The sequence below is a fragment of the Peromyscus leucopus genome, chromosome 12 (genome assembly GCF_004664715.2).
Source record: "Peromyscus leucopus breed LL Stock chromosome 12, UCI_PerLeu_2.1, whole genome shotgun sequence".
Classification (NCBI taxonomy): Eukaryota; Metazoa; Chordata; class Mammalia; order Rodentia; family Cricetidae; genus Peromyscus; species Peromyscus leucopus.
Window position 1 is genome coordinate 70,898,782 of NC_051073.1, and position 23,775 is coordinate 70,922,556.

General features: G+C 41.2%; 1 protein-coding gene across 4 annotated transcripts in view; it reads right to left on the reverse strand.

The window, feature by feature from the left end:
- Positions 1-23,775, reverse strand: part of LOC114697100 (LIM domain containing preferred translocation partner in lipoma) — a 611,216-nt gene that overhangs the window by 293,370 nt on the left and 294,071 nt on the right. For 3 of the 4 annotated variants that reach the window (XM_028875188.2, XM_028875182.2, XM_028875183.2), the window contains one exon: positions 16,907-17,032. In XM_028875188.2, the coding sequence (XP_028731021.1) occupies positions 16,907-17,032 (126 nt within the window). The remainder of the gene's footprint in view (positions 1-16,906; positions 17,033-23,775) is intronic. The other variant, XM_028875190.2, reaches the window with a different exon arrangement.

Sequence of the window (23,775 nt, forward strand, 5' to 3'; positions counted from 1 at the left end):
CGGAAGAGACAAAACAGCAGAGATCCAGGAAAAGAGTTAAAAATGGGCTCACAAAGAAACAGCTGCATTCAAATTTCAACTCCGTCACTTGGGAGCCGACTTACACCCAGCCAAGGTACTGAAGATTTTAATGTTTTATTTTCTATTTATAAATATACAGTTGAGGTGTCATGTGCCCAGGAAAAGGTGCTTCTCTGAGTTGGTTTGCTCCACCAGTAGACGAAAGCAGAAAGCAGTGTCAGCGGTTGACTGCTGTAGTGAGCAATGGAGGAAGGGTCTTGACTTCAAGCAATTTTATTGTTGTTTTTCGAGACAGGGTTTCTCTGTGTAGTTTTGGTGCCTGTCCTGGATCTCGCTCTGTAGACCAGGATGGCCTTGAACTCACAGAGATCTGCCTGGCTCTGCCTCCCAAGTAGGGGGGTTAAATGTGTGCACCACTGCCGCCCGGTTGACTTACAAGCAATTTTAAAGGGTTCTCAAAAGCCTGGCTTACACAGTATCACTGCTTCAAAACTATTCATAAAAATACCAAGTATTAAACCCCACTCTAGACCTACTGAATCACAAAGGGGGTAGAGGCTAGCAATCCCTGCTTAACAAGCCTAGTAAGATTTTCTGATGAATAGACCTTACTCATGGCTCCATGAGATTTAGTCTCTGGACAGGTGACACCTTAGGACAATAGGCCAATGATAGACTTACTAACTTATGGCAAGTTTATAATCTGTGACTCATGACTTTAGTTTTTAAGAGAACTTTGTTCACTCAACAGAAAAATTACCTTGTAATCCACAAAAACAGATGGAGTGACTCATACATTTGTCAGAATATGGTACAAGCTCAGGCTTTTGAGACCATGCATTAGAAACCAATGACACAGCCAAAGGGTTTGGTTTGGGCAAAGCCCACAGACAGCTGAATTGTCCTTGAAAAATCTAAGAATGATGCCCAGATCAAATGAGTAAGATAAACCATTTCAGACTTGGATAGAATGCCGTGACTAAATTTATAATATCAATATCTTTACAGAAAAGCAATAATTTAAAAATAGGCATCGTGCTCCAATAAGATTTGCTAATGTATATGGTGCTAACTATATGCCAAACACTGTTTTAAGTGCTTTCCACATTGTGACTTGTTATACATTACTATTTTGACTAATAGTGTCCTCATTGCTATCCTAGGAGATAGGATTATCTCTTCACAGAGAGGAGAAAGCTGAGGCACAAGAGCTTTAAGTAATTTATTCAGGTAACATCTAAAAAGTGAAAGAGGTAATGTTAGAAGATCAAGTATGCTGGTTCCACAATCCATTGTTTTAATTATATGAAACATTTCAATAACTGCATAAGGTTAGTTAGATTCAATTTATCATATATTTTTAACCCCAGCAGTGAAGAGGAAGAGGCAAGCAGATCTCTGTGAGTTCTGGGCAAGCCTGGTCTACAAAGTGAGTTCCAAGGTAGCCTGGAAACACAGGCACATGCATACTCATACCTCATCCTAAACATAATGAGCATGCCTGACTCTTATTGGCTCTTTCAGACATCTACCTCTGGTTGTTTATACTGAACCCCATCAACTACAATACCATCTTAAACAGCATCACCTTAATGAAACAACAAAAGCTCGAAAAAAATGCCCATATCAGTTTTCAATGCTAGGCAAAAGAAATATGCATTCAAAGCCATGTAAGTATGAAAGGCCGTCTACAATATTGCATTGCACATTGGGCAATGAACAATAGTGTAATTAAGTGAGGGTTAGTAATTGGCCACTAGATTCTCTTTGCCAATCCTGAAAACATCTTAAATCAGCAGTTCTCAAACTGTGAGTAGCCACCCCTTTGGGGGTTGAACAACCCTTTCATGGGGCCACAGATCAGATATCCTTCATATCAGATATTTACATTTATAACAATAGCAAAATTATAGTTATGTAACAGCAACAAAAATAATTTTCTGGTTGGGGCTCAGCATAACATGAAGAACTGTAATAAAGGGCCACAGCATTAGGAAGGTTGAGATCCACTATCTTAATAATAATATTCAGATGTTAAATCAAGTCATTAGTTTTTGGGTTGTTTGGTTTTGGTATTTTCAAGACAGGGTTTCTCTATGTAGCTTTGGTGTCTGTCCTAGATCTTGCTCTATAGACCAGGCTGGCCTTGAACTCACAGAGATCCATCTGCCTGGCTCTGCCTCCCGAGTGCTGGGATTAAAGGCATGCACCAACACCGCCCAGCAAGTCAATAGTTTTAAAGGATTGAAAAACCATCTCCTTCTGTGTGACCCTTCATGCTTCATCTAAAACCTTTTTTTTTTTTTTTCTGGGTTTATAATTATTGCTACGCATTAGGGCTATCTCATGAGGTCACTGGAGGCTTCCGTCTGTAATAACTCGGATAAGCATAGCACCACAAGAATGTCACGGCAAGTTGCAAGGCCATGGTTAAGTTGGAGGAGTATTTTGCCTTTGGACAAGAATACCCAACTAGGGACCTGGAACAGAATCAAAGATCTCTACCCTTCCAACTTTACAGTAGGAAACAAAAAATTCTAAGAATGTGAGTTCTTAAAGATGTGGAGCTAGACATGAGAAAACCCTGAAATCTCAGCATGGTTCACATCAGTTCTCCCATCTGCTGTCTGGATTTCTTTCTGTCCTTGCACTGATAAGCAGATTCATTTGATAATGGTGGCGATGGTGAGAGAAACTGGAATAACAGCATGCATTATATAAGATTGTATACATACATTAAACAAATGTCCATTTTCACACACGGTCGTCATGTCAACTCTGAATTGGTCTGGATAAATCAGACCACCAAGAGCTTATATATATTTTATTGAGCTTAAATAATTCATTGAAAACATCACCACAGAAGATCATCTTGCCGTACTCTAAAGTGGGCTACACTGTTCTCCAAGTACCATTTCTGTTAGATAAATGGTATTTTAGAATGTTCATGGCTTGTCTTGGTGTTGGCCATGTTTCTGGAGGTGGAGGGAAGAAGTCAGAATTTTCTGTGTAAATGATTCTTCCCAATAAAGGATGATAGGAGGGACCAGAGTCCCCATAATCTTTCAGGCATATTTCCTCATTCCTGGGTTCAGGCAGCATCCTGGGTGCTTTGTCGTCCTGCCTACACTGCTCTATAGGTATTTGCTTCCACCTTGTCCCATAGACTACAAGCTTCATTAGGGCAGATTCATTTCCCAATGTCATTTGTGCATTCTACAAACACTGTTCAAAGCAGCATTTCTATTCAGGTATTTTTAAGTTTTTAGGTACAGTAATTTATATATCATAAAAAAAAAAATCTACCCTTTAAAAATGAAAAATGTAGGCCTCCAGAGATGAGTCACTTAGGAGCATGTGCTGCTCTGGCAGAGGATCTGAATTCAGGTAAGAGCACTCAGATGGTGGCTCAACCACCTCTGCCAGGTTCCAGGCAATCAGACACACTCTTTCTGGCCTCAATAGGCACCAGGCACAAACAGTGCATTTACATACCCACAGGCAAAACACTGATACACATCATATAAATATAAATACATTAATCTAAAATCTAATGGTACAAAGTCTATTTTAAGAATTCTGTAACATATACCAATATTTCTAGAATACTTTCAGCATTCCCAAAATAAATAATCAGGGTACTAGCAGACACTCTACTTGCCCTTCATCCCAGACAGGCACACAATCAGTTTAGTTAGTATGAATAATGGTGTTATGTATACCTAATGTAGGCAGTTTCTGTATGGCCATATGTTTGAATTCTCTTTGATACTATGCATATAAGTAGAATAGTGAGATTATGTGGCAACTATGTTTAATGCTTTGAAAGCAGTCAGACTGATTCCTAACTTACATACTTCTCACAATACACGAGCATTATCTAACCATTTTAATTCCTCTCCCCAGTTGTCAGCCCATGTAAAGTTTTCAGATAATGACAATGATGATGAATGGTATTTTATCAGACTCATAGTGGTACCTCACAGTCTCATTGATTTGCATTTCCCTGATGACAAATGGTATCACATTTTGTCCTTGTCAGCCACTAATACTTGTGAGAAAAGTTTATTCAAATTTTTGCCCAACTTTTAGTTAGGCTGTTATCTTTACTGAGGCGTAATTATTTTAATACATTTTAAATACAAATTCTTTTTTCATGTATATGATGTGTAAGTAGCCTGTCCCATTCTGTGTATGCCTTGTTCAGTTATGAGATGGAGTCATCTGCCATACATTTCCATGAAGTCTGGTTTGTCTGTGTTATCTTTATTTGTTTGTGCACTATGTGTCATATGTAAACGGCTATTCATTCATTAAACAAAGGTGATAGGCGGCACTCCTATGTTTTCTTCTAAGCGTTTCATAGTATCAACCTTTCCATTTGTGTCAATGATGGACTTTGCATTGAATTTTGTATGTGACATGAAGTCTTTTAGAAATGAATAACCCAGTTATCCCAGCGTGATTTGTTGAAAAATTATCCTTTATCCCCTTGAATATCTTAAACCATGATAAAAATAAATTAAAAATGATGATGAAGGATTTTCGGACACTGAAATCTGCTGCACTAACACCTATGCTTACGTTAGGTCAGTACCACATTGACTGGCCCTCCAGATTTGTAGTACAATTTGAAATTAGGTGGTGCTAGGATTCTAGTTTTTCCCACCTTTTTCTAAACAGTCTTGCATTTCCAAGTCATTTGAAAGTGCAACTAAATCTCAGGATTGGCTCATCAAATGCCAACAAGAACCCATTTGGGACTCTGCAAGGGTTTTCTTTGAAACTATTAATCCAATTACAAGGTATATCATGTTCCCCATCTAAAATGCTTATCCCCAAACAATGAAAGTTGGATATCTTTCCATGTAATTAGGACCTGTCTTATTTGAGCAACTGAATAGGAGGTTTATGCTTAATTAATAATCAAAGAAAAAGAGTTAAAGAGTGAATCACGCAATCAATAAATAAGTAGGTGAACAATGGCCAGTCTTAAATCTCAGGTCCTCTTTGACAGTAATTCTTCTCGAGGAATGTGTCAGTGTCCTTTATGAAACACACTCAAATACACCATCCCCCTTTGCTCACTCCCTAAAGTCAATAACGGTAGAAAGGTGAGGGCTAGGAGCCATTCCCATCCTCTGTCACGCCCTTCCTTCTGACTGTGCTCCGAAGAACTTGCTTTTTAACACTGCTGCAAAGAGAACACAATTCTTCCTGTGAGAGGAGATCCACACGTAATGGTGAAATTCACTCCCTCATACACAAAGCCAAATGTTAGAATTCTGTTCAATACAGCCCCGTTGATGAGAGAGTGAGCTCTAAAGGATCCCATGAAATACTAAGTCATCTGAAGTGCTTTTGGAAACAACAATAACAATAACCCTATTCCCTGGTTATGACTGCCCAGAAAGGATCAAGTTACATTAACCAGCCATTTGGGGAGTAAGGTGTGACTCTGTGTACGCTGAAGAGTTGGAAAAGCAAAATGGAGGAGTCCACTGAGAAGGAGCCTAGCGTCCCTAACAGCAACTAACAAGTAACATCTTCACTATTTTCCTGTGTACAGTACACATCAAAATGGAATTCGAACAAATTCCAGGCACTATATAAATGGCTAGCAGTGAGACTATGAGAAATTGAAGGATTATAAAATACTGCATTCTATAAATAACCCAAACAGTCCATCCACTGTAAGCCAGATATTTTATTTGCACTAGCAGGATGTCATTTAGAACTTACTGCTTATATATGCAGAAATCTACTTAGGATTCAATTCTTCTTTTACATGAAGCCTAAAGGCTGTACCTTTTAATATCCATGAGCTTATGTATGTAAATAAAGTTATTTCCACTTAAAGAGTATAATAGTGCGACTATCATAAACAAGTATCACGAGAGTTACCTATCACTTTCTGACTAACGTGCCACAAGAGTACCCATCACTTTCTGACTAACGTGCCACGAGAGTTACCCATCACTTTCTGACTAACGTGCCACGAGAGTTACCCATCACTCTCTGACTGACCTGCCACTCCACAAGATGAAACCATAGTGGCAGCACTATGGGGCTAAGCCACATCATGGCTAGACAGATCACTTCTTCTAGGAGGGAACCTACAACTACTAATCTGAGTATTTAACCAACTCCTAATGACGTATTATTATACCCATAGACTCATGCACGCTCAACCCTTGTCAGGGAATCTTCTCTCTGTAGGAGATGACAATCAGCACAGATACCTATAACTGATGAAGTTGCGGAGAACAGAAGACTGTAGAATGTCCTCCAAAAATGGAACATCTGTATCACACCCTCTCCTCAAAAGGCTTAGGGATCACTGAAGAAGAGGGATGGAAAGGGCATAGGAACCAGAGGCCACGGGGGACCACAGGGAGAGATTCTTCTGGACACAGCAGGGAAGCTGAAAATAGGAACTTCCAATGGATGTAGCAGAACACACAAGGCCTGGGCAAGCTGAAGTCAGGCCATCAGGAGAGGGGGGCTGGATATGATGTTCTACGGCTAGCGGAGGACTATTGATAATTATTAGCTGCTGGAGAATAAGGGATAGTTCTCATCAAGAGTGTAGCTCCTCCTAAGTCTACCATGTTTCAGTAGACAGGAAAATCTAGACAGCACAAATGAGTCTTGAAGGAGGGGGAAAGACAAAAAGTTGGGTGGGAGAGAGAAGGAGAAATCTGGGGAGACTTGGGGAGGGGGTGAATATGATCAACACACATGAAATTCTCAAAGAACTAACAAAAAGCTTGACAAAAATGGAGGCAAGTATGCACTTTGAAATCTCATACACATACATAACACATAAACACACGCAAGCACGCACGCACGCACGCACGCACGCACGCACGCACGCACGCGCACGCCATATTGCCAATACTAGGTCAGAGTATCAGAAATCAAATTCAATTAAGGAAGGAGACCAAAAGTAGATGTCCCTACAACGGTAGGGAGCTGCAGTTCGTAGCAATACAATGCGTAGGTAGTTTACATGTTTCTGGCAAAGAAAAACTCACCAGGTCATTGGCCAGTTAAGTTTCAGTCTCCTGGCAATGACTCCAAGAAATTCATCACATTGGTAGTTGGTATTAGCATGCAATGGTCTCATGTAGGTGGGCAGGGACACACACACACACACACACACACACACACACACACACACACACAGGATTTTATTTTTTTTGTCATTCCAATAATAAAAGAAAGGGAAGAATATTGAACTATAATCCATAGTGAGAACATCGTCTCAAAACATCCACTGCCTTCAAATGATAAAAGTCACTGTTAAGGAAAACTGGGAAGTTGATATCAATCAGTGGTTGCCATTCAGCTGCCCTTGCAAAACCACCATTTATGAGTGGTATATTTTTATACTGCAATTACACGTTCATTATAGAAAAGTCAAAAACAGATGTGAGTCTGATGCACTAATTCCATGTCAACCTGAGACAGGATTGCTAGCATATTTCTCAAGGGGAGATGCCTGGATTTGATGACAACTTCAATTTGTTTATTGAGCAAACATGAATTTGAATGTTTCTTTTGTGGTAATCTTGATCTTGCCTTGGGGTCTTCTAGAATTTATCACAATCATTTTTTTTTTTTGGTAATTCCTCAAATTTCAGTGGTTTTATCATTTATATTGACAAGTATTGCATATTCTATGAGATAAAATGTCTAGAAAATTTATTTTCATTTGAGTAATTTGTGATTCAATATAATAATGCACAGCTCAACTTTTTTCCTATGGTACTAACCTGAACATGACAACATGGCTTACACAAACACTTGAGTGTGGGCCCCGATGTCACACCAGAAAGATGAGTTCTAACTACACAAACAGCTTCTCCTCCATTCACACAGAAAAATCAAAAGGACAATGAGTACTGAGGCAACAGCACCATGTGTCCAATTTGATCTTTTATTTCAATGCAAAATCAGCTCCTTAGTGCTGTGAGGAAATAGGTACGTTCCAGGGACAAAATGTAGATAACCAAAATTTCATATTAGAAGTTCACATATTGACCAAAAGAAAACGCTTGCTTTTCCTGGTAAATTTCCTACAGTGTGAAAATAACTTTGGTAGTTAGACCCTAATGTGGCATTTTGTGTGGAAAGTCAGCCAGTTATTCACCACATCCAATAATGGTATGTGCGGCTGGTGATTAAACACCTCCAATCATCTATCTGTAGAAGCCGGCACCATCATTATTCTTTACTTTGGCAATAAACCAAATAAAAGTCAAAGACGTCCAAATGGACAAAACAATGACCATAGATAATTAGAGAGACAGCTTTTTCTCTTAAAACGCATGCAGAAAAATGTTACTTATTTTCTGTGGTTATGTCTAATACTCTTACATGAAAAGGCCCAATTGAATTTGCTTTGAATTGCTTATTTGCTCTTTTAAAAAGGAAACGGGGAAGTGGTAAAAGGCCCATGGTGCATCTGAGCAAGGGGACTACCAAAAGAGACATTTAAACAGTGGGAGAGGAAGAAAGAAACACAGAAAACACTCCAGACAAGAGTACTCTCTAATTTTGCAAATGCGATGTGTGCTTCTGCATGAACATAGGGCTGATTATGTCCACTAAGATGCTGGTATAACATTCAAGAGAGAAGTAGCTCTGTTCATTTCCTGCTAAACCAATGGCTGGATTGAGTGAGTCAGGGTAATGGAACACTTGTTCTGGGCCAAGGAGTCATGAAGGTTGAGTAAGCAAGTCACAAAAAAAGGCTACGTCTGAGACCACAGCTGAGCTGCCATGGAAGGACCACCAGCTCCCAGGCTTCGGCAGAGTGGGTGCTCTGGGACCCGCTGCACAGCTATCTGCTCACTGTAGGAGGACATGTCTACATTGGATACTTTAAACTGACACTCACGTTTGTAGGGTACAAGGCAAGGTAGACTTGGGGGGCTAAATTTTCATTCTGAGTATAACATTTCATAACATTCTCGATGAAATCTAACAGCTAAGTTTGATTTTGTTGATCACATATGACACAAACACAAGCATCACCTTTTTAAAAAGAAAGAAGGGGTATAAATGCTATAGAGGTGCAATTATATGCAATCTAAAAATTAATTGCCCGTCATCAAACCCATAGCATGCAACTCTGAGTCAGCTACCCGCTTGTCCGCCTCCACTGCATTGTTATTTAACTTTAGGTCTTCTGGCAGGTACAGACTAGTTCAAAATAACCCAGATCCTCTAAACATGAGCTCTGCAAAATGCATATCCATTTTTCTTCTAAAGGGCTATTTTTCACATTTTATTGTATTCCAGTTAATATCTTCCACATGATCTTTCTAAAGTATTTCATCTTTTACCACACTCTCGAAGAGAGCTCTAGTAAGCAGACCGTGTCAATATGCAGAGAAATCCACTCTCAACAAATCAGGGTCTGCTCCCGAAAGTTTCACAAGAAAATGCAGGGAGAGGAATATGGTTATGGCACTATCCCAATCCCTGCTTCAACAGAGAAGAATACCATGCTCATATCACAGTTCTCAAGAAGGTACTCCCCCGCTCCCCAAAAAGTAAAATCCTTTGTCTGCAAGGACCACATGCCTCCTCACCAAGTACAAGCAGCTGCACCGTTCATCTCCCAGTAAACAGCATGTTTAGGTTGCACCGAATAATATGAAACCTTAAAATTTTAATTAGTAGTAAATCTCTCTTGTGGCTGCTCCTCCCTCTTGCAAGCTAGAACATGGGAGGACAAGAGAAGACACTATCCATGGCACCACAAGACTCCATCTTGATGACTGGACCTAACACCTCAAGCCATGTGAATTCCTAATAATCATCCTTCCCTGCAACACATGCACCCCTGACCGCATTTCTCAGGTTGCCTCATAGGCTACTGTTCTATGAAATGAACCCAGTGTGGGAGGGCTGAGGTTGCACTTAAAGCTGTATCCGTATCAACACGATGCATGTGTGTACTCAGCTGCCAAAAAGACTAAGAAGTTTCAGGACAAGGAGTCTTCAGAAGGAATCAGGCCAAGCTTCAACACCCTTTGCCTTTGAAAGCAAACTCCAGACATGTGCTAATAACCTCAAGTACAACAATGAAGTCCCAGATTAGTGCTAGAGACCAGTACATATCAAGGAAGTTCTTTCTGGGGTGTAACCTATGGCAGTGAAGAGGCAGAGCTCTTCTTCCTTTGCAGACGTGGATACAAAGCAGCCAATGATAGAACGATTATAACCTTGGCCTCTAAAAGCTCTCCAACTGTTTCCTATTAGTCAACAAAGGAAAATGTACTTGTGTTCACTGAATGTATGCTTCCTAATAAAATCTTCACTTTGATGTCCATTTTCCCCCTCATCGATCAGTTCTCTGACACCCAGTGAATATCCAACAGTTCAATTCAATCCTGACAGCACATATCTTTAATCACTGCAGACCTCCCAATCCCACAGGCTGTGCACAGTCACATGCCAATCGCAAGTACTGAGCATCAGTTGTTTCTATTTCTGCATGACTTGGCTCCAATGTGGTGATCCTAGCAAATTACTGAGTTTCATCATTTGCCAGAGTGGCTCAAGGAACTCAGGGAAACAGCTTACATTGGGCAATGAATTATAGAGGCCATGGTAAAGGATGTAGATGAAAAGCTCCATGCAAGAGAAGTTCTGAGCTAGGTCTAGAAAGGCCCTAGATTCAGAAGCTTCTGTCCCTGTGTAACTAAGGACATCTATCCCCAGGCACATGAATATCTTCACCAACTAGGAACTTCTCTGACCTCAATCTTTGGGGATCTTTATAGCCTTCATCAAAGGCATTCCATCCCAGTTCTTCTCCCTACCTCCAAGGAAGGAAGGCAGAACTGAAAATCCAACCTTTAAATCACAGCTCTGTCTTCTCAGGGATCCCCATCCAAGAGCTCACCGAGAGTCACCTCATACTGAGAAAGACTACTGCCATCCATGGCGAGTGCTCCAGGGTTAGGAGGCCCGCATCAGGACCAGAGTCAAAGAGAAAATGGTATGAGACAAAAGCTGTTCCTCTGTGCTGTCACTTTCCGCACGGTTTAGTCTATAAGAGCATTAGAACTATCAGTCAGCATCATGGGGTGCTCGCTCTCTCTACCCCTTCCTGTCTCCCTTTCACCCTCTTCTTGTCCCTTAATCACAAATAACTCTGTAATTTCACAATATTATACTAGTCCAATGACAACAGTGAAATCCTTTTGGATCTTTTCAAATGCATTATTATTGAAAAAAGTCATTAAATACTGTTACAGTAGCATATTAATATATCCAACAAAAATGTATCCATGTAACCTAAATGTCATCTGCAGCCCTAATAAACTCTGTGTGTGAAGAAAAGACTGACTCATTAATAAGAATGAAGATGTGCATTTTAGTCCTGATTCTGTCCAGAGAATAAAACACTAATCCTAAATCCACACTTGACTTGCATCTTCTAGAAGACATACTCCAGCATGAACTCAGAGTGGCTCCAACTAGGAGTCTACACGACAACCACCATGACCAAGACAGTCACTAGATGGGCCTGGATAGCGGAAGGATAAAGTAGTTACTTATGTTTTCTGTTTACCTGTGCCATATCCTTTTGGTACATCTAATCCTTTGATAAACTGCCAGGATAATAAAAGGAAAGGACAATAAACATAGAATTTAGGAAATAAAATGAAGAATTAAATGGAATTGTGCTTGCTGGCTGCTGTCATCACTGACAACTGCTCTATTATGTACCAGAAAAAAAAAAATGAAAATAGTTCCTCAGCCAGCTACTAAGTAAGTCTTCTAGAAACACAGTCTTTCCTTGTGTGGACAAAAACTCTTTACCTGTAAATTACGAATTTGGCTACATGATTTAAGAGCCTAATAAGCCCTGATATTCTTTGATCATCTTGGGCTGGAGTTCACCTAGAATTCCTTTCAATTTCTCATGTCTATTCTACGATTATTCTCTAGTACACATTAGGAAATGCTTGTCAATTCTGATTCTAAACACTAAGATGTCTAATTGTATAATTTCATGAAGTGTCATGGATATGTTTGTATGTCTGTGTATGTGTGCGTCTGTGTATCCATCATGTAAATTTTGCAACAGGTGTTTTACATATATGGTTTATACAAAATATATTATGTATATATTAATCATGTAAACTTTGACAAATGTATTTTTATATTATTTTTTATAGTTCATATGACTTATAATATATATGATATTCACTTTGACAAATGTATTTTTATATTGATTTTTATAGTTTGTATGACTTATACATGATATTCACCATGTAAACTTTGCTAAAAATATTTTATAATTTATATGATATATCAAACATTATATATACATGTTATCTATGTGTATGATATAAATACACATACATACATATGTATGTATGTATATATATATGTGTGTGTGTGTGTGTGTGTGTGTGTGTGTGTGTGTGTGTATGTGTGTTCATGGTGTAAACTTCACTAAAGGTATTACATCTAAATCCACTGTAGCCAGAAATACTGTTGCTCTCCCTAATAAAACTTTCCTCTTTACATTGAAAGTCTTAGGCAGTGAGACTAGTTCTAGACCCTAAGCTCATCTGAGTTTTTGAAATTTGCCCTCCTCCTTTGGAGCCCGCACACATTATACTGCCGTTAGCAATAATCTACTCTTCAAACAAGATGATCACTTTCATCACTACTGTAACTTCTCAAATTAGGTGGTCCTCCCCAGAACAGATGCAGCCAAGAACAGCTTCAGCATATGGTGAGGCACACAGCAATATAAAGAGCATAGTGAGGTCCTTTTCCGATTGCTGTAGATGACCTCTCTGTCTCTCTGCCCTAAAAGATTAGGAATTCTCCAGAGCTGGGACATAGTCACACACACCTTGATATCTTCAATAAACGGAGTTCAGCCACATTGTCCGAAGAGACACAAAGATAGAGTTAAGCAGAACTAACATTGGGCAACTTTAAGAGGGGAGATGCTCCTTTCAAAAGAAGGAGAAAACAAATGGTTTTGTAAAATGTGTCAAGAGCACAGGCACTTTCAAAGTCGTTATGTGAATGTGCTCTCTGGGACCTCTTCCTGCACAGGCATTATACATGATGCATCATTTTCAGCAGATCATGAGTCAAAGTAGCCATATGAAGGTGATTCAGACACAAACTAGGAAAACGCAATGAGTGCTTGAAGTGAGGGACCAGAGACCTAGTAACCTACTTGAGGTGGTCAGGTGACTCACTAGGTTTTGAATTTGAAATTTGGTTTGCCTCAAAAATAGACAACATCAAAGTTAGATATGAAAGTCTATTCTTCGAGAACATTTCAGGTGCCTTTTAGCAGCAACATAACACGGTCTAGAGCAGACATCATCTGCTCTTGGCACATATTTTGATATTTAAGTGTGTGATTATTGTTCTCACAGCATATAATTATGTTAGCCAATAAATACTAACGTATCTACTTCAGTTCCACGGGAGTAAAGATAATTCTGGAGGAGCGAGAGCTAATTAACTCTTGCTTTCCTAAATTAGAATAATTGAAAAGAATAGACTAGACCAAGCTTTGATTTGAGAATGGAACAGACACATTGAAAGTAGACTTCAATCTAATTATGAAATTATTTAACTTAGAGGTCACCCTAATTATTATTTTAACCTCATGAATGTTTTGCTTTCTTTTTTTATGGGAAAGTGATTCCTAAGGAACAATGTCACTTGTGTGACTTATTTCATGAGATTTTCCAGTAGTAAAACAATTAAAAATAAATAAAGACCAAAGTCTTAATCTGGTTTTAGAACACACAGTGAAGCAAAAGTCTAAGCTTTGGGTCCAGCTGTATTCACACAGAAGTCACAAACATAAGTCATTCACCGCCAACTCTTGACTGCTCTGTCCATAAAACAAGTGCACTACCTGGGCCTCAGCGACAAGACGGCTCAAGAGAAAAGCCATGTGTACGTGCTTCACAATGAGTAAACTGCTGTCCACATTGTCAGTGATTATGAGTTTGTGTGTACAGGAAGACTATTCAGATAGTAAGACCACAGCTGAATGGCCAATCAAAATGCACTAGTTTTTATGGGAGGCATGTGTGGACACAGAACTAAAGGAGAAATGCCACGTCAAGGAGAAAGTGCCCAGCAGAGTCTTTCCCACACAGCAGCATCTTTGGAGCTTCTTTGTCTCATCATGTTTTGATGGGGCATTTCTCTCTCTCCCCCTCTCTTCTCTCTCTCTCCCCTCTCTCTCTTTTGACTCACACCTTCTTTGCAGACATATTGTGACTTCCGGTGTTGTGTTTTTATGGGACTCTCATGTGTATGAATGTGTGCGTTTCTGCATCTAGATGTGTTTCGTGTGCTTTATCTTTGTTTGTTTTGTTCTATCCCAGTTTGTTTGCTTTTGTTTTGTCTTAATTCTATTATTATCCTTTAGATGCCTGTTGGATTTCTAAGGAGGGAGAGAGAGAGAAAGGGCATGGATTCAGATGGGAGGAAAAGTGGAAAGACTCTCAGAGGAGTTAGGGGATAGTAAATTGTAATCACAATATTATTAGAAAAAAATTTCAATAGAAGAAAACTGGAGCGGGAAATAAGAAGTCTCCAGGGGTAAAAACAGACTACACAAAAACCCTGCTTAAAATGAGTGCATAGAAGCATTTTGCAGAAGGTAGCTGGGTCTAGTGGCAGGGAATGGATTTGCCATCCTGAGAAATTAGGCGTATGGTATTATTTCTCTGATTGGTTAGAATTATAAAATTAGTTATGGTCAGGTAACAACGTAACCATCATTTCTAGGAAATGGTTCCATCTCTCCCCCTGTACCTTCAGAGTTGGTCTTGTTTTCAGCATTTCTGTTCAGAACACATTTTAGCTTTCCCCCGTTTGAGATCCTTCAAGAACTTTCTACTCTCTATAACCGACAAGCTAAAATCTCAGTTTAGCATCCAAACTCATCCAGGACCTTGAAGTCAAGGCAGGCCATTGGTGGAGTGGCTTCCCATACATCGTCTCATATGCTTGCAGGTCCCACCCTGGCCCAGGTCTGCACTGATACCGATCTACCGAGTCTCTGGCTGAATTCACGAGCCTTTGGGGAAGACTGTTCAGATTCTGCCACCTTCTTAAAAACCTACCGCTGTCGCCCTGTGGCCCTGCCAGAGCAGCTGCAGTCTATCTCACACAGTGCCAGGAGCTCCTCGTCAACAACTACCAAGGCCTTTGACGCTGCTCCCCAAAACACATTTTCCGTTTCGTCCCGATTCCCCACAAGAGCCGCCATGCCTGCTGGGTGGAGACCCAGCAATGACGACTAAGAAATGAAGTCCACGCCACGGCGGAGAACGGCGGAGCCAACCCAGGCACACAAGCGTTCACCGTTTGTCTGTCTTGCCTTTTGTCCCCAACACAACTGCCAATCTCATTCTGTGAGTAGGGAAGGTGGTAGGGACGTGTCTAACACGGACACTTCAATCTTCGATGAAGATGAGCAGGAGTGATTAGACAACAGAGAAGCCGGACTGCTCTGGAATCGGTTAAAGGGTCAGGGACCATACAATGGCTCCTGTTCACCAACAAGAGCGGGGCACACAGTGATGTGTGTACTGACAATTAGAAACGTAAAAGCACGTTAGTGTCGAAATGACGAAAGGTCCGACCTAACTCGGGCATCTGGAAAACTGTTAACTTGGCTTCTGAGAACACAGAGCCCTGCAACATATTTGACCCTTTCAATACTTATCCAAGTGGAGGGTGTTCTCCAGTGACAGAATGTCAGCTCCAAAAATGCAGATAATAAAAGAAAATGCAAAAACATATCCACTTTCTGAATGAGGTAAGCAAAAATAGGAAAGGGACTTTGAACAGTGCTCCATTTACACTAAAAACACAATAACTGATTCCACTTAATTCCTGTCAGTCTAGGGAAAATCTGCCATATCCAGGCTTCTGTACCAGTATAATTCACTCACCAACTTCCAAAAGGCTAGGTGTGGTAGCAAACGCCTTTAATTCCAGCACTTGAAAGGCAGCTCTATGAGTTCAAAGCCAGCCTTGTTTATATAGTGAGTCTCAGAGGGGAGGAAGGGAAAGGATAGACTTTCAGCTGGGCAGTGGTGGCGCACGCCTTTAGTCCCAGTACTTGGGAGGCAGAGCCAGGCGGATTTCTATGAGTTCAAGGTCAGCCTGGGCTACGGAGTGAGATCCAGAACAGGCTCCAAAACTACACAGAGAAACCCTGTCTCGAAAAACCAAAAAAAAAAAAAAAAAAAACAGAAAATAGTCTTTCACTTTAGTGTAGGAATCGACCTGTTAGGAGTCTCAAGTCCTCTGTAGCATTTGTCATTACTACCAACAGCAACAACGAAGACAGATGCTTCCTCAGACAAAAATTGTCTAGAAAGACAGCCTGTAGAACCTTATACAGACATGCATGCCAAGTCATATATGTAGAGACTGCAACAATGTGTAAGTGGATATCCAAAGAAGGGTTCAGAAACAGGGCACAGCCATGAAATGGGCTGCGCTTTCCTATAACAGCCCTGGGAAGCACCACCGGGTTTTGTTTTTTAAGGAAGATGCCGACAATACACGTTTATAAAAGTTACCGCTGGTTATCCAGCATGAGTTTAGAGTTAATAAAGACTAACTGTTCTTAGCATGGTGGTGCATGCCTATAATGGATGCATTTGGGAGAGGGTACCAGAAAGTTGTGACTTATGGTACACAATGAGCTCTTGTCAGATTCGGGGGTGAGGTGCATCTTGGACCACTGGCTTTCAGGAGTTGGAGAAAAGAATGAAAGACTCTAAGACACACTTCATTTTCCCAGTAGAGTGGAGACCATGGCTGGAGCAATGTTGTGGAAAGCACTCACCTGTGGGGGCCGAGGCTTATAAGGAGAGCTGCACTCCAGATCAGCCAGGATGCTGGTCAAGGAATCAATCTCGGCATCCAGACTGGACCGCCTTTCCTCCAGGGTCTTGCCTCCAGGATTTCCCTGCTAAAAACATACACATTAAAATTCAATGAACCTCCATAGATAACAGCATGAGTTCAAATATTTCATGCTATAATCTGCTCTTTTGCACTGTTCCCATATGCCTTTTTTTTTTCTTAAGTTTTCGTCAAATCTTAATAAGGTGGGCAGGAAGAAAATTATCACTTTTTGACAGATAAGCAAACAGAAAAAAAAAACTTGAAATGTTTTTTTTATCATCATATATTTAGACACTCTGATGAAGATTTAAGTAGAAGAAATTAATGCCCCAATGCCTGCTCTATAGGACCAGAATCATGGAGGCCCTCTGCACTCAGAAATCACTGATGGTTTACTGGAGACACAGTGGATAAGGAGGGGAAACTGTGTCCTATAAGAAAAACCAATGCTTGGTACCATGAATCGTGAAACTATTTGTTATCTGTCAGTGGTAGTAGACATGTACACATGAGAGGAGCCCAAGCAGAGCTCATAAAACATGAAGTAGAAAGAGGTCACTTAGGACTGTGGCCACAGGAAGCAGGTCACCTAGAACTGTAGCCACAGAGCTGCACAGGAGGCAGGTCACTCAGGACTGAGGCCACAGAGCTGCATAGGAGGCAGGTCACTTAGGACTGAGCATACTTGGGAAAAGCAAGCAAAAAGTTTGCCTACAGTTCAAAGCAAGGAGACAAACAAGGAGGTGTCCCTTGGGTGTAGAAGAAGAGCGAGGCATTAAACTTAAACAATTTTAAAGCAAACATCCTTCGTATAAAACATACACCATCAGGAACCATGCACACGAATCTGACTTCTTCCCTCTTTTGAGTCGTTTCCCCACCATGACACTTTGCCTGGGTCTTAGAACTTATTTAAATGTGGCAAGGCAACATGACTGGAGTCTGATGTACTGGTCAGCACTACACAAAGACAGTCAGCACAAACTAAGCCCCGACAGTCCTGGGTTCACATCAGGCAAACCTCGAGGATCAGCTACACGTGTGTTGAAAGTTGGGCATCAGCTCCATAGGCCCTACGCTAGACGATCACCTTATATCCTTGTGTGTGAACCCTCTTTAACTATGGGTACCTGTTAGGAAGTTGACTACAATAGGCATCATGTGATTTTGCCACTTGGGACAAACTGCTGAGAACACTTTGTCATTTCACCCCCTCAGCCTGCACTGTTTACTTTTTAGTCATATCAAGTACCATCCAAACATTGTCTTTTATATTCACTTGTATTCAGCCCTTCTCATGCCCACAGTAATGCAAGATGGATGAAAGGAAAGGTGTAACTTGCTTTGGCCACACTATTTCCCCATAGTCTTGCTCAGGGTGTGAACTGTGCAAATGCTTCAGCTGGCATTTAAAAAAAAAAAAAATTATCAATGAATAAAGACACTGTCAATATTCCAAGGATTTTCATTCAGTACCTTTCTTGTTTTGTCAGAATCTGAGTTTCAATCTTACTCAATTTTTAAATTTTATATTATTTTATTTATTTTTAGAGTGAGGTGTATGTGTCTGTGTCTGTGTCTGTGTGTGCATGTGCTCTCAAGTGGGCACATTTATAGGTACCCAAAGCCATAGCCTGCACTGGGGTTTAGAAGATAACTTTGTGGAGTTCATTTTCTCCATGTGTGCTCTAGGGATAGAACCTAGGTCATGGTCATTGAATTTGCACGGCAAATACATTTATCCACTGAACCATCTCACTGGCCCATGCATGAGTAAACTACCAAGGCTGATGAATTTTTATTAGAGAAATAATACCAATGTCTCTATCACTGGGCCTTATCTTTACCCACAATGCAATACTGTGAACATCTCCAAAAAGTAATGACAAAGATCTCTTTAACTTTGGACATGTAGGAGAACAATTCTGCACAGCCAAAGATGGCACTAGATGAAAAGGCATTGCATACCACTCCACAAGAAGGCCACCGAGAACCAAGTGAATTTGGTTTTCCTGTGTGTGGACCTAAAATTACCATAAGCAAAAATTTGATAGGTGCGTCCATACATATACATAGCTAGAACAGCAAAGGGGAAGGACGCTGGATCAGAGTCTTGTTAAATGCTTCCCTGAGCCATAGTTTCCTCGTCTGGAAAGTAAATAGACTATCATCTGCCCTGCCTCAACCAGAGAGTTGTTAAAGACTCAGATAAGAAAGTGGATGGGAACATACTTTGTAAATTGTAAAGTGCTATAATTACGATGATTTTCATAAATAGCATTAATTATAGCAACCAGTAACTATAAATTAATAGGCATAATATAGCTATTGTTAATTCTTCTTCTTCTTGAGGTAAGCATCACTCATTAAGTGTTCCCTTGGGGTATCAGCAAAGAGACAGGATATAATCAGGTCTTCAACTTCTATACGTTACTGTAGCACAAAATACACAGCTGCTTATAGGCTGAGTCACAGGATTCTAACCACAGAGACCTAAGTCACAGGATTAACCTGAGCCATACAACGAAAGGCGTAATTACGGAGTCCAACCAGCCCAAGCTTGTAGCCCTCTGCCGGCTCCAGTCTCCTGTGCTCTCCTCCTAAGCTGGGACTGATCCCCATTTCCCTTTCTCAGATTAGGTTGATGTAATTGACTAAGGAGCCCCAGCCTCATTCTAGTGGCTTTTACAGGAACAACCCCCTGCGGCCCTACCAGACTACATATAATAGCTTTGTGTCTCATTTTGAGCCTCATTATGAACAAGAAAAGGACACGTTCTCCCTCCCAGATGTCTCTTTTGTATCCTGGCTCCATCCCTGGATTTCTGCCCAAGTTCCCACCAAAACCCCCTTTCTTGATACTCTCTACCACTCTCAGTACCTTTGGATTTACACACTCTGCTGCTCTTCATAAAACAGTCTTGAAAGTAGCTGAAAGAATCCCTCACTCTTTCAAACCTGATGGCACCTTCTCACTGTGGTTCTGCCAGTCATCCAATGGCTAAAACACTTACCAGAGGCTAAAGAACAACTAGGAAGAGTCTCCTGATGCTCTGCCTGGCGTTTGTTCTAGATATCGCAGGCACTCTAATAAAGAGGCCATTGTAAGGAGTTCCCACATTCTCCAGTCAAAACTAGAAAGATCCCACTGTCTGAGTCTGGCTTCCCTGAGAAACAATGCCCGTGACACAAGACTGCATGCACGTTATTTGGGGAGTCAATCCTTAGGACGAGTGCTGAGGGGACAGGAAGGGTGACACCCATTCAAGAGGGTTAGAGGGAACTCATCAGCAATGTTGGCAACTCATCCACCCTCATAGGACCTCGTGGACTTGTTCTGAAACACAACCTTCCATCCCTGAGCAGAAGGATGAAGAGAGAGATGTCTGCTCTCAGTCTTCTTGACCTTTCATTGTTTGCAACTGCAAGGACTTTCAACTTCCCGTGCTTGAGTCAAGAAAAATAGATGGTGACAAAGAGGGCCCAGCACAGAAAGGGAGGGCAAAGGACTGATGCCAAGGGCCTCCCCCCCTCCGCCGCCCCACCCCACCCCACCCCCGCATCATAGCCATGCAGAGCCTGTCACTGCAGCATTGACTAGACTACAATAATGAGACAGGAAGATGAAAGCCAGGGCCAAGGAGGGGTATCCAAACCCCATGCTCCCCAAGATGGAACTGTCCACAGATGTAATCTGCCATAAGAGCTATTGCCATTCACTCCACAAAGATAGGTACATGACTAAATCCCAACTAAAAGTGAAGATCATTATATCATTTGGGGGAAAAAAAAAAACAGCCATAATCTCCAGTGTCACTAGCAGAGTGACAAGGAGGTGACTCCACCATGGCAAGAGCATAGAAACAGAATAAGAAACAGAGGCACCAAATGGAAACATGGGGCATGTGAGAGAAATACAGGTGAACTATACCGACAGACTGACCAAGACAGAACACGCCTTAGCCCAAATGTTGCTAACCTACTAAATAAGGGCAAAAGACGGGGGCACCAGCACTGAGGAAGGCAGAGAGGTTATATTTATTTATTCATTCCTCATACTTAACATTTTTACTAGAAATTAATTAAAATAGTTTGTAAAAGTAAACAAGGAATTATATTCATATATCTATTCCCAAGATTCAATATTTTATCCCATTTGCACCCCATCTCTGCAAATTCTACTTGAGGCTGCAGCTAAAGCCTTAATAAAATGTGGTCCCAACACCTCCCTCCATAGCTGAGACCATCTCAGCCTGAAGGCTCTCCCAAAGCCCAAATTTGACAACATTCTTATCACAGCAGAGAAATTCAGCATGTTGGCAGTAACACATGCATATTTACATATGTTTCCATGTTTCAACACTGGTCCATCCTAGGAATCCTTTCATCTACTATTACTAATTTACACTCAAAAGTGAATCAAAGGCCACATGCTGGGGTGACGAATCTTTTTATTCCCCTCTACTTCTAGCACAGGCTAGCTTTGTTTGTCAGGTCAAGTTATCTTATAAAACCTGAATGAAGTGGATTTACCTGGTCCGTAGATTCAGATCTGACAAGTTGGATAGAAATTACAAGCATGATACCTGACTTTCTAACCACATCACACCAAGAAGCTTGTCAGCTAACCCAGAAATCACATTTTGTGATCCCAACTTCGATGACTGACTTAATTCAGGCGGTTTCCATCAGCTTTCACTACTGTAAAAGTATCCCAGTTCTTTACAAGTTAATATATGAGGAGTGGTACTTGAAACTCTGTCAGTAATAAATAATAATAAATAAAGACAGCCACTAATCAGGGTGTGCAGAGAAGGCATATTCGGGCGAGGGATTGGCAACGATCAGCATAGAAAAGGGCAGGCAGGCTAACGAAATGGTAGCCTCTGAAGGCAAGGAGCACTCAGATAGCTCCTGATCAACCCCCTTCATCCATGATAAAACTCTCATAAAGAGATAGTTTGGCCTGTCTAAGATAATAGCTCCTTCACAGTGCTAAAGGGCTAGAAGATGCCCCCTCTTCCCCACACATACCCTGAAACATTGCCAAAGAAGCACCCCAAGTCTAGATGCTACTTTCTCCTTATCAGACTTCTTTTCCCCTTCTGAGAAACATCCTTTGAGGCAACAGTCATTACCCAGGAATCTGGTCCACTGTCTTCAGCCTGCACAGGCACTCTTACACTGTCATTGTCAACAGACGAAGTGACACTTAGAAAAGCTCCACAAATATCCCACTGAGTATCCCAGCAACCTTAGAAACCCGTATATTTTACTATCTATGTTTTTAACAGAATTAAATACCAAAGATCAGAAGGAGACCACTTCAGGCCATCCATGCAGGAAATACAAGAAATGGAGTTAGAGCTACAAATGTCTCTCTGCAAAGTCCTTACACTTAGTTTTACACCGAAATGGAATGTAAAACTGGGAAGATCCTGTCCACAGCCAAGCTGAGATTGAATGAACTCATGAGGCCATAGATATAAGCACATAAAAAGACAAGCTCCAGGGTGCTGGGAGATGGTAAATTGGTCAAGTGCTTTTCCATCTCTTAGTTTAGGTTACCATTGCTGTGATGAAATACCATGAGCAAAGAAATATGGAGAGGAAAGGATTTATTTGGCTTATACTTCTACAGCATTGTTCGTCAAGACAGGAACAGTGCAGGAACCTGGAGGAAGAAGCTGATGCAGAGGCCATGGCTTGCTGCCCATGGCTTACTCAGCTCAGGGATGGAACCGCTCACAATGGACTGGACCCTTCCCCATCAATAACTAATTAAGAAAATGCTTGACCGCCAGGTCTTACGGGATCATTTCCTTAATCAAGGTTCCCTCCTATCACATACCTCTAGTTTGTGTCAAGTTGACAAGAGATTAGCCAGCACACCCCAGAAGCATAGGGAACTGAGTTCAGATTCTTAGCACTTACATCAAAGTGGGGAATGGTGGTTAAGCACCAATCGTCCCAGGGCTGGAGTGGGGCTGGAGACAGATACAAACAGATTCCTGGAGATGACTGGCCAGTGAGCCTAGTTGTATTCTCTCTCTCTCTCTCTCTCTCTCTCTCTCTCTCTCTCTCTCTCTCTCTCTCTCTCTCTCAAATTTCCAAAAGAAACCCACGCTTTGATACCATCTCACTTAATATCTATTCCCTATGTAAGCCAGTTTCATTCACTTTTCCGGAAATGGTGTTACATATTCAGAGTGTGCTGGCACAATGGACAAGAAAGAAGATGGCAGTGGACCAAGGGAAGACCAAGGAAAGAGAAGGGATGGAGAAGAGACACAGAGAAGGAAGGAGAAAGAAGGGAGACCAGTCCTCCCAGTGCCGATTCATCTACAAATCTCATTAGAAGGCAAAGTCTATGTGGGTAAGTGTATGAGGCAAAAGACATGAGAGAAAAATAAATCAAAAATAGGGAGAGAAGCAAAGGAGTGAAATCGGACAGGGCTTCCAGGACGAAAAGACTACTGGGAAGACCGTGTATGGAGAACACTATTTAAGTCACTTAGCTGAAGAGCATGAAGACTCTGGAACCAGTGCAACAGAATCATGCCCGCAACAAGACTGTTCTTCGGGCAAGAACAAAGCGAGGACGGACTCAAAGGGTCATGGGTGATCACCATGCACATGGACAGATCTTACAAGGAGCTTGGCCCTGTTCCCAGATGTGGCCGGTTAAAGGATAAACAGCCCCATGACGAAGCAGAGAGTGGGCATGGGTAATTACATCTTGGGACTCGGTGTTGATGTGGGAACAAACACATGAGATGAATCACATATATTTTAGGAAGTGCTCAG